The 19,208-nt window shown below is 34.3% G+C and overlaps 1 protein-coding gene across 1 annotated transcript; it reads left to right on the top strand.

Moving 5' to 3' along the window:
• Window positions 1–11: 11 nt before the first annotated feature.
• On the top strand, window positions 12–16,991 carry Trxr1 (Thioredoxin reductase 1). The gene is made up of 9 exons (XM_071590869.1): window positions 12–261; window positions 584–807; window positions 2,023–2,147; window positions 4,208–4,437; window positions 7,314–7,510; window positions 10,385–10,594; window positions 11,580–11,765; window positions 13,285–13,454; window positions 15,167–16,991. The coding sequence occupies exons 1-9, from the start codon at window positions 138–140 to the stop codon at window positions 15,294–15,296; spliced, it is 1,596 nt and encodes a 531-aa protein (XP_071446970.1). The 5' UTR covers window positions 12–137; the 3' UTR covers window positions 15,297–16,991.
• The last annotated feature ends 2,217 nt before the right edge of the window (window positions 16,992–19,208 follow it).

Raw genomic sequence — 19,208 nt, 5'->3', positions numbered from 1 at the left:
GGGACATCATTTTTAAATGAAACATCAAAGATAGAGCATTAGCTTTCTCCATTACACAACACTTTTACCAAACTGCTTTCCTATTTAAGCACGTAGTACCATATGGTACGTAGTTTAATCGTCAGTTGCAGTCAAGAATGAATGTGATTAGATCTAGCACTCGGGCAAGTGCAGTATGTTTATTTCCCAAAATTTTGACTTCATCACTGTCAAGAGTTGGACTTTCTTGGAATCTCGTGTGTGCGAAGCATTCTGGATTAGGTGATTAAACCTACGATACTGCAGACAAAACCTTTCATTTTTTAACACGCAACATTGGTTAACATTAGCGATGTTCATGTTAGATAAGCCGAGTGCTGTTGCTGACCCGTGTATGATGCAATTAGCCTTAATTATTAGCGAAAGTCCATTCTTTTTGCATTGTAACAACTGTGTGTGATTTACGGTAGATTGCGGTACAGTATTCGATGCATAAAATTTAATTCTGTTCGATCAAAAACTTGTCCCAGTCAATGGTGCATGATTATAGCGCTTCTGGAAGTCGTCAACCGAAGTAATTTTATGGATATTATTACTTCGACAGGAATCAGCCAGTATGAATATGATCTGGTGGTTATTGGTGGAGGGTCTGGTGGATTGGCCTGCGCGAAGGAATCTGCACAACTTGGAGCGAAAGTTGCTGTTTTGGATTTTGTCTCTCCGACGCCCATAGGAACAGTTTGGGGTATCGGCGGAACGTGTGTGAATGTGGGATGCATACCCAAGAAGTTGATGCACCAAGCTTCACTTCTAGGAGAAGCAGTAAAAGTGAGTTTGGTAGAGCTCTTTATTTATGTGCGACCCTATTTAAGGTATTAAGGCTATTTTGAGGTTACCATCCAAGAATTTTAGTGTGGCTGCCTGATGCATATTTTCTATGAAGACATCCATGTCTTGGAATGCGCGTCTATTCAATCTTTTTGGTTTTCACTTTAGCTAGCTTTTTCAAACTTGTGTGAAATATCCGTGTTTTCGTGCTGCGGAGATGGTATCTAAATTCCAATTATAATAATCAGCCTTTGTAATTACATGATGCCAGTTGTACACGTAAAGAATATACATTTCTCATATTTGTTTCGATGCCATTCCTATTGTATTGTCAAATGTAATGATAATCGCCTTTATTTAAAAAATTCACCATGTGATCGAACGAAATCTTTTCATGTGATGATGTTGTGGGTTGCCAAGTGAAATTCTGGTATGTGAGTTCCTTTATTCTGTCTTTCACATATTCTATTTGAAAAATAGATTTAAGGCCATATGTCCCTGAATCACGATCGTTTTATTTAGTTATCTACATACAATTAGGGACTCTTGCATAACATACATGATTACTGAAATTAGGCAAACGAGAGAGATGAGTGTTGGGTGAATCCAGATACACTGATAATTCAGTCATAGAAAACCTTGTAAGAGTTCAATTTTTCTGTTTTCCTGGAAATAGTTTACTTAGTTTCTTCATTGAGAAGATGAAAGTTAAAGTGAACAAATTTAACAGTGAATGAATGAAAATTGATAGTAATCAGTTCATATTTATTGAAGTAGTGCATCAACCATACCAGTGCTGTTGCTGTACCGCAACCTTGCTGTACCGCAAACGCTCTGAATCTATGGATCAGCCACTAGTTTTATTCTATGTCGGCTTCTCTATAGATGCCAGTTCATAGTTATTTCAGGGTGATTTTCATCACTGCCAACTGTTGGATGTTGTCCACAAACCTAATATAATTTTAATTCTGAAGTATATTTTAATCAATGAACTTATAATATGGAGCATCATTGCAATGTTGATAAGCACATTATATTGCTATTAATGACTGTGATGATGGAAAAGTGAAAAGCTTCTATAAAATGTTTAGTGCCACTCATGGGTGTTGAGTATTCCAATCAGGTGTTACTTCAGCTTAAAGAATACATTGGTGAGCATGTAATACTATTTTGATTTGAAAATAAAAAAATTATTAAAATTTTTTTTTGATTTAGGAAGCAAGATCATATGGCTGGCAAGTACCTGAAAAAGTAAGATGTGACTGGTCAAGTCTCAGGGAAGCTGTTCAAGACCATGTGAAGTCAGTTAATTGGGTGACCAGAGTGCAGTTGAGGGAGAAGTGAGTATATCGTGGATTGAATGCTCTCTGTGCTGGATGGGAAAACAGAAATGTACTCAAAGGGACGGATGATTTCCCAGAAGATGCACCACCCATTCTGTATCTGTGTGTGTGCTACTTACTACTAATTCATTCTATGGCATTGAAACTATGTTTTGTCCTCAGGAAACTGACTAGGTCGCTATGAACAAGTAAATATCTAATAAATGAAAAAGAAACACTTTGTTCCAATCCACCACTTTATTACAGGTATGATGCCGTAGCGTCGAAACTAGTCGTACCTGTAATAAAGTGGTGGATTGGAACAAAGTGTTTCTTTTTCATTTATTAAAATGAACTTCCACAAAGTTGGGGCTGAAACTATTGAGTAAATATCTACATCATACCTTTAGATCTCCATGAGGGATGAAGCCAGGAGTGACAGGGCAATGAGAATTGTGGCAGGGTTAGGATCTATCAAGGCAATGATGATTCTTTAAGTTGAATACATACATGTATAATACAATACAATGCAACAATTTCAAAGTGTAAAAATCATTTGCCTTGATCGGGATATGAACTTAGATCCTTCAATGTCTGGCTGAGTGCATTAGCTAGTTAAACTACCGAGGCATCCTTGACATTGTTGTATTGTTATGCACATTTAGCGGATGACTCAGTTAAAAGTTACTGTCACAGCATCTCCTGTATTTTCTTGGAATTTATATTACTCAATAACAACATCTGACTTAAATTGACTGACAAATAAAAACAAAAGGAAGCCAAATCAGGCAATTATCCATCAAATAGTCATGACTTGTTTACCACTTAGCATCATTTGGGGTTATTATGATGCAAATTTCTAATTATTTCTCAACTGTGGCAATTGGTTGCATATGTTTTAAGAAAAATAGAATCCATATGAAATCTATTTATCCACTATAAAATGGAAAGGGGATGTAAATCAGAAACAATGAAATACACAAGTCATGGATCAGCTCGTGTCATTGTTATCTCTTATGCAAGCATGCTATCTGTTGGTGAGATAAGTCTCATTTAATTCAAGAGGTAGTTACAACCCATTATATTTCTTTGTATGTATTTGTATGCATTTATGTGAACATTGTTCACTGTGCCGTGTAAGCATTCCACTTGATTCGAAATTTTAATGAGAAATGCTATTCTGTAGGAGTGTTTTCACTTGCACAAAGTAGATACAAGTTATGTGTTAATAAAATTGTTGGTTGTTTCCCTATTTTAGACTTACCTTTTTATAAGACTTGCTAAAGTCTTTAAGTTCTGAGTCTTTCCACTAATTACTGCTAATTCGACGAAAAATTTTAATTTTCATAAGATTTAAATATTTTGAGGAGCTAGAAAGATGAATGGCCCTTGTGCACTAAGATTTTGAGTAATTTTTTTCAGTATCCTAAGATAATTAAAAAATCAAGTATGATTTAAATTATGAATAGATTGTAAGTAGAAGCTTATGTCACAGAATGTGATGTTAACTGTATTACTTACTCAGTCATAACGTAATCAAGTTTAAAAATGTGTATCCTCTTGTATTATTTTTCTTTCATAATGTTCTATCAACTTTAATTGAAGTTTTTGTATCTAGTGGAAGAATTGCTAAAAAATTCCCTTTTTCCAGGATAACAGTATGGCAGAAATTCTATTTTACTGACAAATTTGGATAGCTCGATAACTGATAGCACATAGTTGATTTTATTTCCTCAAAAATTTTCTATTATTCATATCAAAGTTCCAGTTATACTAAAAAAGATGGTAGTCTCATAGTTCATTAACGTGTTGCTGAAATTTCTAAATTTTCTAGTTCTGTGAACATATTAATATACAGTGGTCTCTTTCAGGGGTACAATTTTGATTTTTAATTCATCACGTTTTCTTGATTTAATAAAGAAAACACATGTTGCATGATTTATTGCTCTAAAAATACTTTAATTTTCATTAAATTTATACACATTAGGCATGAGTGTAGATAATCTGTGGTTGTTGCTAAATGAAGCTCCTACCATTTAAGTATTCCTTCAATTTAATTCTCACTTCCTTTTGGACAGGAAGATTACTTACCTGAATGCACGTGGCTACTTCAAGGATCCTCATGTAATAGGCTGTATGTCAAGAGATGGGAAAGAAAAGACTATAACAGCAGAGAAAGTCCTTATTGCTGTGGGGGGAAGGCCAAATTATCCACAGATCCCAGGTGCAATGGAATATGGAATCACAAGTGATGATATTTTTAGTCTGAAGTATCCACCTGAGAAAACTCTGGTGGTTGGTGGAGGCTGTATCCTTTTTCTGTTTTGAGACTTCACGTTTGCCTGTTGACACTTCGGGTTGTTCCCTTATGCATACTCTAGTATTATACAGGTATCCTGTAGATATTCTCATTCATGCAAGTCAAGAATGTAAATAGGGTCGCTTTTCATACAAGTTTTTGCTGATTTTTTTACAGTGCTCATAAGTGGATTGCTGAACCCTGGGCTTGAGGTTTCTGCTTCCAGATTGGGGACAGGGTACCATATTTGATGGTACCCTGTCCTCATACATTCAGTGATCCTCCATGACCATTTTATGCACTTATGTTATGATTTCTGGGGTAGTGGCACTTTTTGGCTGACCATTACACGGGTCATCATCTAATCTGTCCCAACCAAACTGAAACTTGTTTTTCCACTAAGCAACAGTTGAATATGAAGGAGCAGTCTGTTCTGAAAGTTGGCATGCATTTCCTTTGCTTTCTTACCTTTTTTTGCGAAGTATTTAATCACTGCTTGAGTCTCAGTTTTTCCCATCTACTTTTCCATCTACCAGACTAAACTGGCGAGCTGAAGTATGGATTGTGCATGGTCCACCGACCATCATAACAATTTTGTTTTTTGTGGGTTTATTTCCTTAAAATGTAGCTGAGCTGGTCATTGCTTAAACAAATGCAAATTCTTACTCTTGGTTTGATATCAAAACAGTCTCATGCTTGTCTCCTTATTTTCCCTTGAAAGTTAATGTTTTATATATCTTATTTTAAATCATACCTGGCAAAATCAATCACTTTGCTGAGAAGTTTGATGACTTCCATGTAATATTTTTACTTAATTATGGATGATGGCGAATTCAAGTGGCTGTTGTTTTATATCCAACAAATGCAGAGCAGCCTGGACTATCATTAAAAAAGAAACAGGATTCAGTAAAAACTCTGATGATGTTTCAATAGACTCTGAATCTTTTAATAACTACTTTATTAGTTCGGTTGACAATATTATAGCTGATATAAATAATATTAATCAAACCTCAGCTGACACTGCTAATAACCTATTATGCAATACTCCCACCACCAATTCTATATTTAGATGGAAAGAAGTTTCTCAGATAGACATAATTAAAGTAGTGAAAAAGTTCAAGAATTCTAATTGTAAAGATATGTTTGGGCTTTCAAATAATTCAATCAAATCTGTAATTGACTGGTTAGCATACCCTCTTGCTATTGTCATTAACTCTTGTCTCCAGTCTGGTTATTTTCCTGATCAGTTGAAGTTTTCCAAGGTCATTCCTATTCACAAACGTGGTGATTTCAGTTCTCCAAACAATTATCGTCCTATTACAATTATTTCTCCACTTGCAAAAATCATTGAATCAGTTGTATTTACCCAAATCCTGGACTATTTTGAATCTTTAAACCTATTTACACCGACTCAGTTTGGTTTCAGACCCAACAAATGTACAACCCAAGCTGTTGAATATGTTATAAAGCAAATCATTAAGGCTTTTGAAGGTAATCAATGTTTGGCTCTCTCATTATGTGATCTCTCTTCGGCTTTTGACTGTGTTAATCACACAATTCTCATAAATAAGTTGAAATATTATGGTTTTAAGGATACTGAACTAAAATTTATTTCTTCCTACTTATCTGATCGTAAGCAGTCAGTTTATGTAAATGGTAAACAGTCAAAACCATTAAATATTAAATATGGTGTGCCTCAGGGCTCTGTGCTTGGACCTCTTTTATTTCTGGTCATGATTAATGACTTGTGCCCCAATATGATTACTGACTGTGTCCTCTATGCGGATGATACTACTTTCCTACATAGTTCCCCCCATCATTCTGATGCGATGAATAGAGTTCCTACTATACTTAAAAAGGCAGTGGACTGGTTTGCTGCCAACAATCTCCATATGAATCCCAATAAAACTCAGCATCTTATATGTACTCTAAAATGTGCTACACCAGACACTATCCCTGTGAAACTGCTGGGATTTTATATAGACTCCAAGTTAACATGGAGTACTCATATTCTATACATTAGGAAGAAACTTGCCCGAGCCTTATTTCTGCTCAGGAAATTGAAATTATATGTTAGTAAGGACTACTTAATTAATGCCTACTATGCATTCTTTCACTCAAATATTACTTATGGCCTTAGACTTTGGGGGCATGCATCTGATATTAAGCTAATCTTTGTGATGCAGAAAAAGGCAGTCCGTACCTTATCTAATTCATGTCCACTTGAACACTGTAGACCTCTCTTTTTAAATTTAAAAATTATGACTATCTACAATTTATATATATTCTATTCATTAGTTCATGTAAAAGAAAATACGAGTATGTACTCCACTAGGGCTGACGTTCACAGCCATAACACCAGAGCAAAGTCTAATATGGATTTTCCATACTGTAGGCTAGATAGGACTTACAAAGTTGAAGGTCTACCTATCAAATTGTTTAATATGCTACCAAAATCTGTAAAGTCAGCCCGCAATGTAGTGTTCCGCAGGGTGCTGCGTGATTGGCTTACCTCCAATCCTTTATACTCAATAGAGGAGTATTATGAGCTCGACTTTGCTAGCCTAAAATTATAAGGTCTAGCGTGAGTAGAATACTAAGTGTATGTATTCAAATATTTTCAAATAAGTATTTTATGTGATTGTATATTGTGCTATATACTATATTATCCAGGAACAACTGTATGTTCCTAAATGACGACATCTACCATATGTGAATATGATTATAAGATGAATAAAGTATATTATTATTATACATATTCTATACTATAAATTATAAGACAGAAAAGTAAGTTGATTCTTTGTTTCTTTTAATTATTTTTATAAGTCAAGGGTGATCGTTAGTGTTCTTATTATGTGTTCTTCTTTTCCTTGACGTATGTGTAGATGTGGGGTTAGAGTGTGCAGGGTTTTTAAATGGTTTGGGCTTTGATGTCACTGTGATGTTACGCTCTGTAGCTTTACGAGGATTTGATCAACAAATGGCTTCATTAGTTAGGGAGGATATGGAGAAGAGAGGAGTCCGATTTATTCATGAATGCATCCCCACCAATGTGCAGAGAATTGGAAAAGGAAAGTTGGAGGTATGTAAAAAACCACAATTATCACAGTATCATTGCGTTAGTCTGCAAAAGTTTCAGTGGAGAATGGTGTCATTTCTCCTAAAAGCTGTATTATTTCTTCATGAACAATATGTTACTTCTATGCAACTTCAATGAGTGAGCATTAAAATTTGATTTGCATAATTTACTGTGAAGTATTTAATTGGATGTTTTATTATTAGCTTGATGTGGAAATAATATGCAGGAACAATTTCATTTATTTGACTCCAATATTGTGTCAGCCACTGCCATTGCAAGTTGAAACATGTTCAGTTAGCAGTTGCAGTCAATTTAGTTGGGCAGTGTACTAGTGCTGTTCAACGAAGTAATCATACGTTTTTCAACAGCATACGTATCTTTACTCATTCTCTAAATAACAATACTTCTTCCTGAAAATAGTCCCTATTGGATACATGTGGCCCACCTTTGACTCAGTGTTTGAAGGCATGGTGAAAGTGTATAGGTTATCAAAATCAACAGAGCAGCCTTCATCACTGCTTTTGATGGTAAAAGATACTTTCCATGAAGGTGTACTCACATTGGGGAACAGGAAAAGTTATATGGGATATGTTTGGTCAGTAGGAAGGATGAGTGATACCCATCACATTTTGCAAGATATTCAGAAATAACATTTGGAATTTGTGTTATCATGGTGCAGCATACAGTCTGCTTCTTTGAAATGTGGCCTTTTGGGATTGATCTGACCTTGGAGACTTTTCATTACATCCCTGCAGTATGCTCCATTAATAGTTGGTTCTGCTGGTACATACTGACATGACATTCTTGAATATCAAACAGTTATATGCTCATAACCTCTCAACTCCAGCCTTGGATTTCATGGTGGCTTTCTTTGGTGTTGGTAATGGTGGAGATTTCTAGGTAGAAATACTGTTTACTCTCAGGATCAAAATCATATAGCCAAGTTTAATATGCTGTGATAATCTTCAGAGGAAACTTATCTTTTTGCAACTTGAACTGCCCACAAACCTGCATGCAAATGAACTGCTGTTCATATATGAGTCGTCAAGGAACCGACTGCATGCAGGCATGTCTCATGTGCAATTTTTTATCTTGCTAACATGTTGCCCTTCAATATTTCTGATAGTCATCCATTTTCTCTCTCACAGTAGCCACTGTAGTATTACTGTTTACTATTGTAAGAGTAGTGACTGGAGCTCCAGGTCAACCCTTCTTTGAAATTGAATTCTCTCCCCTCTTTAAGCATTTCAAATCTTCTTCTAGATTTACTATTGGAAATAACAGACTCTCCATTATCCTCCCATGGTATTACATAGTCCTTCAACTAAAATTTTGCTCAAGTGAAAGAAAATTTTCATCACAGCATATTTTTCATGCATCATTGTCATCCATGCAAACTCAAGATTGAACTGAACACAGTTGCACGACACCCAAGCCAAGGCAATGAAACTTATACCATAGCCATGTGTTAGCTTAATAAGTGTACTACACATTAAGCTAAAATTATGGTGTAAAAATAAAATTTTGCACCACAAATAGTGTGAATAAAACTGAATGATCACCTTTTATTGACATCTCTCATATAACTTGCTTTTGGTATTTAAAGGTGTAGTCATTTGAAACCCCCATCACCGAGAGATTTGTCATCTAATGTTCACAGTTGTACTCTGTTCACCCATCTTTCACTTCCTCTCTCCTCCTCCTCCTCCTTTTCATTGTCTCCTGCTCATTCCATCCCCTCCCTTCTCCTTGTTCCATGAATGAATTGAGCACTTAATCACCATAGTGGATTCTCACGGAAGGGGTAAAATTAGAATGCTCTATTGGGTCAGTAGTTAAACTTTTTAAAAATGTATCCTTTTTCAAGTATCTGGAATGTGTAGATGAAAAATTGTTATGCAAGAGAGTTTTATATATTGTCCTTCCATTACTGCTGATTAATGAGAGATGCTGTATAAGACTTATGAAATGCTGGTGCTCTTTACAGTTTCATTGTTCAAACTGTCTCAGTGTTTTACAGTATCCTGGGAGCTTTGATGTGATAGGGAGCACTTAGCCAAATAAAATAACCTTTTCATTGTTACAGAGGATTTACACTAAGTTGCCTGTAATAAGTTTTGATATTGATGGCTTTTGGCAATAATGTAGTAAATTTTATAACAAATTTGTATTATACTGCCATCATTGTCCAGTATTGACAGTTGAAGTGGGAAATTAATAAAACCTTTGGTTTTAAACTGGCAATGTCTGGTGCCATTGGGGAAACGTACGATGTTGATGTCACCACCAGTATTAATTGAATAACTCTCCTGAAACCTTTTAATTATTTTTTATCATCAAAACAGTCAATAATTTTTTGCCCTTTTTAATTTTAGGGAGTTTAGTGTCTTTGATTAAAGTTGCAACAAAACTCATAACTGGCTTTTTTTTACCATATGATGTAAACACCATGTGAAAGTCTTATTTATTTTGGTGAACTTGTGTACTTTTTGCTAACATTTTAAGGTGTACATATGTTTCATTCTTTGAAGTAAGCAAAACCTGTCATCAAATTCTCTCTTCATGTTAATTGTTATTTAATCAAGCTTGATTTGCTAATTAAGTGGGGTTAAAATCACCTAAAATGTGAGAAACAAGGCTTTAAAATAATGCAGCCAAATTTTCAATTTCTTTGGGAAGTTTGAAATTCACATAAAATATCACCATTGGAAACATATCCTAATCCATTAGGCTACTGCTAATAATAATATTACATGATCAACTTTCTGAATTTTGACTTTTCTGTTGAAGGGAAGGTCACTTTTAAATTTTGTTTGGTTTATTTTGAAGATCACTTAACTTGCAAAGGATTGAAAAGCTATCTTCTCTGGAAATCAGGTGGCCTTCAAATCTACAAACAGCAAGGGAAAGGATGGTTCTAAGGCTGTTTATAAAACTGTGTTATTTGCAATGGGGCGCAAACCAGCAACCGAGAAACTTCAACTTGAAAAAGCAGGGGTTGAGTACAATCCAACAACCGGAAAAATTAAAGTTAGTGACGAGAAAACCAATGTTGAAAACATATATGCTGTTGGGGATGTATTAGAGGTATGTGTGACATTAATCTTTGTTAAAATAGCTCACCTATTGCCAAAAAAATAAAATTTCATGGATGATTAAGTATAAACTCATTCTCTCTTTCAAGCGTTTGTGGAAGCATGGAATTGTCAAATTTACATGCCCTTCTTGCTTTCATTTTTGGGATAATTAATGTCTGAAAAACTTAATGTGAAGTTATTTCAAGGAATTGACTACCTTAATTAACTTTTAAAAATGGTATGTTAATTTGGCGAAATATTATGGTCAAAATCAAATGCCTATATGTATCTTAAAAATGGATGATCGGCTGAGCTTGAATTCATTAAGCCAATATCTGATTGTAGTTATCGAAGGTGTGTGGTTGTTATAAGCGGCATGCAGTTTCTTTGATTTCATCACGTTTTCCCATCTAATAGAGGAATTGAATGAACGACTGATATCACTCTTTTCTCTGATCGTAAACAAACAAACTTACCAACTTACAGATAGTATCAAAATGAAACTAACTGATACATCTGTCTGAAATGTTGACAGTCATCATCTGAAAGAAAGTTGTTAAACAGTGGTTTATGGATAGTTGAGGCAGTTGTGCTATCATTAAGTATGGGTTTACAATGAAGTCTTATATCATATTGTTCTAATTGGAATTCACTGCCACAGTAATCATTCAAGAGGTTTTTATTTGATGTAATTTTTCTCATTGTGCAAGATTCAAATTTGATTCCACCAAATTTTGGTATGACTGACTCATGGGCTGGGGAAGACCTGTATGTAAAACTAAATTATTTTGACATTTGTATAATTTGATCATGCTTTTTCATTGTTTTCAATTATCACAATAATTTTAAAAAGCTATCTCCATTCAAGTTGAGATTACAGTTAAAGGGACACATTGTCTGGAGACATTTTCTTTATGGTGTGTCAGCCTGTGAGTTGTCACCAACTTGTTGTTACTTGTGATGTAGGATACATTTTAATTCTGTCTTTATTATAGGGGCAGCCAGAACTAACTCCTGTGGCCATTCAGGCTGGAAAGTTATTGGCCAGAAGGCTATTTACAGGCTCATCAAAAAGAATGGACTACGTAAATGTAGCTACAACAGTATTTACACCTATGGAATATGGCTGTGTTGGTTTAAGTGAGGAGTTGGCTAATAAGCAGTTTCCAGATAACATTGAGGTACTTTTTGTATTTAATGAATTCTCTCTGGAATTGAGTGTTCTATTGATATGCACCTTATTTGATGACTCATAAAACACGCAGTTTTTAGGAGGTAAATAGTAAAATAAGATATTACAGAAAGAAAATTATGTTGCATCAATTTTGTTAAACTCATAAATACACTTTTAATGATAATGCTAAAGATGTTGATGATGGACATAAGGAAGGTGAATACATAAGTAGGTAGACCTTATGGCATGTATGGGGGTGGTACCAGAAGTACCTGACCTAACAAAGATAACACGAAACTTTTGGAAAAAATTTATTTATTTTTCAACTATCTCTTTTCTTCTCTATACACTTTTCCCAGCGATGTTCAATAAGTTCGATACCCTTTTTATAATAACTATCTTGCTCCTCAAAATAGCCATTAACTGCAGACATCACTTCTTCACGGTTGGAAAATCTTTGACCACCAAGCCATTTTTTCAAGTTTGCAAACAGAAAATAATCTGAGGGGGCTAAATCTGGCAAAAAAGGTGCATGAGGTTGCAATTCAAACTTAAATTCATGAATTTTGCCCATTGCAATAATGGATTTGTGAGCTGGTGCATTGTCTTGAAGAAACAACACTTTCTTCTTTGCCAAGTGCAGCCACTTTTGCTTGATTTCTTCTCTCCTAACGTTGCAATAAGTTCACATAATCCTCGCCATTGATAGTTTTTCCTTTTCAAGATAGCCAATGAAAATTATCCCATGCATATCCCAAAAAACCTACGCCATGACCTTGCCTGCAGATGAAATGGTCTTCAGCTTCTTTGGAGCTGGTTCTCCCATTTGAATAATCCATTGTTTTGATTGTTTTTAGTCTCGGGTGTCAATGTTTTACTGTTCTAAACAGAGGAGTAGATTCACCCCGAGTAGAATCCAGTTCAGCTTTTTTATTGTTTTGGCTGAGGCCTTTCAAATAAAAGTACTATTTCACATAAAAATGAGCAATTTTCTCTATTTTCACAAATTCACTGAAATTTTTCACCATTGATGGCTGCCAAACAAATGCTAAACAGCATGTCATCTTCAAACTTGAAACATATGTTGTATAGATTGCATACTTTCTAATACAGTGATGTATTTCAAATAACTACCGCCATCTCTAGGTCAGGCTGGGTACTTATGCGACCACCCTAGTATTCTCACATTAAACAAAAATTTTAATCTTTGTTATCAACCCAAAAAATGATAGATTTACTCTTCAAAGTCACAAGACAAATTAAAATAGGCTATGATCACATATAAATTATGAAAGAGTGTAATGTGCACTCACAAAAAGAAAATCTAGTTGCAAATCATGCATCATGAAAAAGGGAAGAAGTTGTAAGGGTTGGCATGGAAAGATAAGGTCTTCCTGTACTTCATCTTGATAAATGCTGAACAATTTGTTATCTGAGTTAAGTTTGAAATGTTACTGATGTTGCTAGTGAATTAATGTTTCTATGGCAATGCACTTTCATTATTGCTATCATTCTTTTTTTCATAGGTGTATCATGCATTTTATAAGCCAACTGAATTTGCAATTCCGCAGAAGGATGCTTCTGCATGCTACATTAAAGTTGTGTGCTTACTTAAGGAACCTCACACAATAGTTGGAATGCATTTCATTGGACCTCAGGCTGGAGAAGTCATACAGGGATTTGCTGCTGCTATGAAGTGAGTATGGAAGTGATTTCCTACTAGGCTTTACATTTAAGGAAATTGAGGATTTCTGATTTTTATACGTGGGGAAACTTCTGAGCATTTACTTTATATTTCTCAGTTTGAAAAACTTCCCCATCAATGTTCTACTCTACTCGGTATTCTGCTTTTTAAAAAATTCTGATGATATTTTTAGGAGTATTGGAATTTCAAAATGCCATAATACCTCAAAAAGCAATTTAGGTATACCTTAATGGTTTCATAAAATAAGAGAGCACTGGGATGATGTAAAATCACAGGCATGGATTTTAATGGCGATTTTAAGTTTGTAATAATTTAAGTTTGCATGTAAATTTAATTATTTATGGCATTAGCAGAATTGTTTCAGAATGTCTATAGTCGGCCAAAGATGTCCTGCCTGCAAAAAAATTGGCCTACCTTAAAAAGTTTCCATTTAATGTTTTTTTGCTTCAAATCAGCTAGCTGTACACTTTCTCTGAGAATGATAATTCCCGGAAAATTCATTTCTATAATCACTTCAGAAGAGTATTGTTTCCGAGAGATTTTCTCAAATTTTCTCTGCAAATTTTATTTATGTTTTATTCCCTGAGATCTGTAACATTTCAACGTTTAGAAACCATAATATGAAATTATGGTTTGTGTATTATGAAAATTGCACTTAATGTAAAGGGTAAGGATATTGAATACTCGTTATATTCTCAAGGCTTAATGGGCCCTTTAGGTTATCAAAAGATTTAAGCTTAGAAAATACATAACAATAATAATAAAATTTTAATTGGACTATAGATTTGAATTTTTAAAAGAAGATGAAAACTGTTGCCAATATTTTATAGTTGTGGGTTTGATCACTCCGTGAAAATATCTTTTTATACAAGTCAAGATTGACTTGATGATATTGGAACCTTCATTTGCGCTCAGATAGTACACATATATCCATTTCCAAGAGATTTGCTATATCAAGACTACTTCAAGTAGCAGTATTGAGAAGGAAATGTTTTGTGTGCCTTACAAATCTAAGGTGTAGTTTTATGTTAAAATCATGAAGAGCCCAACAATATTTTTTTTCCTTTCCTGGACTTGTGAAAAATTGAAATTTTCCTTCCTTTTGATTCGTATTTAGAAATTTAGAGTGGTAAAATAGTGAAAATACTAGTCTTTTAAAAGTTAAATTTTAGTAAATATTTTAAATTGCACTAGAGCTATTGATTTGAAGTATTTTTCACTCTTGGGTACATGACCTCACTTCTTAGTTGAAAGTGAAATGACATTTGAAATGTTTTGTTGCCCTGGAATTCATATCTCTGCATATAGTTTGGATATCTCTTTCCAAAAAAGAAATTTTTCAAAACTCTTGCAATTTGGGAAATGTGAATAATTCCCCTGAACTGAAGTTTACAATAAAAAGTTTCCATTTCAGTAATATGGGAGTAACTATTGCTGTAACAATAACAAAAGAACAACCGAGTCAGGTAGCATTTTATGATTATTTTAGATTAATAATTGGCTGATATCAGCTCGACCTAGGCTAGAATTTCCATTTGTGAAAGCTAAACTTTCTTCAATAAAAGAAAAATTATGGGTGACTCCAGAATAAATTCAGTCTCACTTGATTAAAACTTGGGTGGTCTGCTGTTGTGTGAAGTGCTTAAGAATGCCAGTATTAAGCTGATGATTTTTGGATTTCATTTGGTATGTATCTTTCACAGGGTGGGTATCACTATGGAACAACTGCAAGATACTGTAGGAATCCATCCAACCTCAGCAGAAGAATACACTAGAATATTTATAACCAAGAGATCTGGTCTAGATCCCTCTGTACAGAGTTGTTGCAGTTAGGTGGGTTTATTTGGTTTCTCAAGCTAATGTTCCTATAATATGTATGTTTAATTGATTTTTATAAATTTTATTCTGTAAAAATAAATTATAATAATTTAAAATTAATATGAATTTTCCGATAATCGATGTACATCCTATTATGAAATTTGTGTATGCCTATTTTTCTATCAAAACCTTTCCCATTTTGTCTCTTTGGTTATCAATTTTTTACAGTTATTGCTACCATTTTACCGCTGTTGTTGTTACCATTTTATCACCATGATGAGAAGACAGGTGTATTTTTTCTGTGGTAGTGATGATATATACTTAGATTTAGTTTCAAGTTTGAAATCCAATATTTCCTTCGCAGCAACCTTCCTATGCTTGTAGAATCATGAACAATTGTAGTGTTTGTGCATCTGGCCTTAAACACTATATCATAATGGCTTTAATATTGAACCATATGGGCCTAGAGCATGTAAATTGTCTTCATTGAAAGCAAAATGTGAAAAGCTAGAATTTTTTATTAATATCGGTCAATGATTGTTTTAGTGTCAATGAACATTGCATCTTTAGAACCAGTTTAACCTTGGCTGTTTAAGAAAAGGTAGTGTTTGTTTTTAATGTGTATTTTTCTCTCACACTACAAAGAATAATTCTTCTTCATTCATAACTTTCACAGAAAATTATTCAAGTTAAAAAAATGGTGAATCTGGGAATTAAAAGGAAAAGTTTTATTTTAATTTAGCTTGGTGAGGCCTTGGTTTTTCAAGTTGTGTAAGATACCTTGAGTGGGAATCCTTCCTTGTCTTTATTGAATAACCCTTAGGTGGTCCAATCTGTAAAGTATTCACATTCAGTATAAGACTTAACTTTTCATTTACTTGTATAATATAAGGTGTAGAACTAACTAATGACTTAGTGGGGAATGAGCTTTCCTAAATGTTTTTAACTGCTAGAGAATTCATGCTTTATCTCTAGGAATCATTGGTGGGAATTGATGAAGTATTTAAATGCCAAAATAGTTCTGCCATATTCAAGTAATTAGATCCTCAGGGTGTATGCTGGCTCCTGTGTATCTTGTTGAAGTTTATAATTATGATTTCCTGAATCTTTTTATATTTGAGAGCATTTAAAATAGTGAAATCTAATTAAATGAAGAATACAATGTATCTTTCCACTGTCCTTTATTCATGTACAACTAGTTTCAACGCTCAAGCGTCATCATCAGGTACGCTTGAATGTTGAAACTAGTTGTACGTGAATAAAGGACAGTGGAAAGATACATTGTATTCTTCATTTAATTAACATGAATTTCCACCAAGTTGAGCCGGGAACAATTGAATAGTGAAATCTAATTTAAGTTCGGCAATTGCTGAATTATAGGGACTGATGAATGGGGTGAGATGAAATAAGTATTTAATGCAAGGAGTGGACAATTTGCAACACTGCATACGAACATAATTTAAATACCACCTCTTTGTTTGGAAATAGGATATGCATATTGGACGGAATGAAGGAAGGAAGGAAGTATGTGGAATCGAAGAAGGTTTTGTTTATTGTAGTGACAGATGCTGTTTTGCAGGAGAGGAAAAGAAATGTGTTCTACCATATCATTGTTCTCATTGTAATGTAGTGCATGATTTTCAACTTCTACAAACTAGTCAATTATGTCACCGAAAGAATATTGTCAATGAAAATATAATCTATTTTCAATCTCTTTTTTTCAATCAATTTACTTGGAGATAACCCAAGTTTTTACAACACGCGTTCCCAGGTAGGGCTTGGACCCATTAGCTTCAGAGTTAGGAGTTGTTGAGGACTCATAGCTGCATGTTGAATGTAACATTTTAAAGACATACCTTACTCAGTGAAAACATTCACCAGATTCTCGAACCAGAGCATCTTATGCAAATTTAAAAAAACTATTCAAGTTTGGGATGATGCAATATTACAACCACTGTAACCAATTGAGGGTTGGTTATAGAAGGTGAGGGTAGAGGTCAACCCATATTTAGCATTAATAAGGTATTTCAAACTACGCATTGAGCATTAGGCAGTCAGTTCTTTACGTTGTGCCATATTTGTCCTCCGTGATTGAATAATGAGAGAGCTTGGGTGAAGTCATGAAAGTTCAACGTTATGTCATAGGCATGAAGATGGTCAGTATTAAGATGGAGTATTCCTTCAACTAGGCTATCATGCCACTTCTAAAATATGGGTGTTAGTATCTTTTGAATAGGTTAGTGCAAATGTTATGTGGATAGGGTTGAAAGAGAGAAAATGTTAAATCTGATTCCACTAAATAATATTGCAGCCTTAAAATATTTTGTAAAGACCTCCAACAGGCCAAGTTCTGACCCCAACTCAAGAGGTCATTTTTGAAATTCAGTTTTTGTTGTTGGCTACCAAATTCTATGCTAGTTGATGGAGGTGGTGGGTCCACAAGATAGTCCAGATTGAATTCTGGGTGATACCTTGGAGCTTACTCCGCTTCTTCCAAGTGGTGAGATTATTTTGGGTTCCAAGTCCTTGGCAAAACTGAAAATGACTTGTGGAAAGGACTATCCCTCCTTCCCTGATGGGTGAATTTCACATTATTGGGCTTGGCAATAGATTAGCTTTACCCTAGTCAATCAAACTTACCTTTAGGTCTATGACTGGTTTTTATGGATGAGGCTGGGACAGAATCATTCTCCACATGACATTTTAATGCAGACCTTCAGAATGCAGTGTATAAATTCCATTAAGTATGTGTTTTGGCACTAACTGAATCTTAAATCGTTTTTCTTTAATAGCCTTTAATTTATCCAAATTACTATCCAATTATAGCCGGGTGGCATTTCAATAATGTTTTATATTCCCCTAATGCACTCCATATTTTATTGCACTACCAACTCACTCTGAGGCTATAGAGTTTTGAAGAGTATGCATTCTAGGATTGGCAAGCTGAATATGCTGATTTAGAAACAATATCTTGTGATTATTATAATGAAAACCGTGTAAATGTTTGATGATGCTAAAATTGTGGCTTAATTTACCAGTTAAACTAGATAACCTTATAATAGAATTATATTGTGTAAAGTATGGACTACGAATGAAGTCATTGCTGATGATTGATGTCAACAGAATTTGATTTTATGAACATTCATTATAATGTTTAGTATTTGTGCACTACGAATGCCAAACATTCTAATTATGATATTAGAACCTACTCACTGTGATAAACGATGATGATATGAATAGGATACCTATTTCAAGCCAAAGCTGAAGTAGTGGACTGACTGAAATTTTTAGGGTTCCACAGATCCTTGGGTGAAAAAATACCTTATTTACAAGTGATCCACATTTGAAGCTAAATTTCATCAAAATTCTCATTTTTGCCATTTGATTAATATCGAAGGGAATTAAAACGTTTGGTGAAATGAACAACTATAACAAGGGTAACACACACAAACATACATATATATAGATAAAATATATAAATATATATGATTACGTTTTCCGGCAGCTAAGTAGAGCCTTTGCCTTGGGAGTCCATTTGTCCTTTAATCATTAGACTCTCCTGTTTACTATATTTAATATCTATCAAAAGATGTGTTCAAAATCCTGCCTGTACCTGAACTAAGATAAAATCCGTGATATATGCTTTCCTTGAAGAAAAATTGACGTTATTTTTCCCGTAGTTCTCTCATATTGACACGAAGTTTTGTGATGGATGGATACAGGAATCATAAAGACAAAACGTGTGTAATAATCTTTATGTTTCATCTTTGCTTTGTTTTCTTCATTTACTCACGGAACTCAGTGAACCCTGTAAGCAGAGAAGCTTCAATAACAGACCTATTTTCTCCAGAGAAATTCGTTTTTGTAAAATTCATATTATGAACCATATAAATGACAATTGATGTTGCAGGATCATAGTTCACTTCA

Source organism: Hetaerina americana, unplaced genomic scaffold (genome assembly GCF_022747635.1).
Source record: "Hetaerina americana unplaced genomic scaffold, ioHetAmer1.1.p SCAF_4, whole genome shotgun sequence".
NCBI classification, from domain to species: domain Eukaryota; kingdom Metazoa; phylum Arthropoda; class Insecta; order Odonata; family Calopterygidae; genus Hetaerina; species Hetaerina americana.
This window is presented reverse-complemented; position numbering and strand designations above follow the sequence as displayed.

Excerpts from the sequence above, each read along its gene's own strand:
- Trxr1 (XM_071590869.1), top strand. The coding sequence starts at position 138 with ATGAATGTGATTAGATCTAGCACTCGGGCAAGTGCAGTATGTTTATTT. Across the intron at positions 7,511-10,384 it reads TTGGAAAAGGAAAGTTGGAG|GTGGCCTTCAAATCTACAAA; the intron begins GTATGTAAAAAA and ends TCTGGAAATCAG. Across the intron at positions 13,455-15,166 it reads GGATTTGCTGCTGCTATGAA|GGTGGGTATCACTATGGAAC; the intron begins GTGAGTATGGAA and ends TATCTTTCACAG.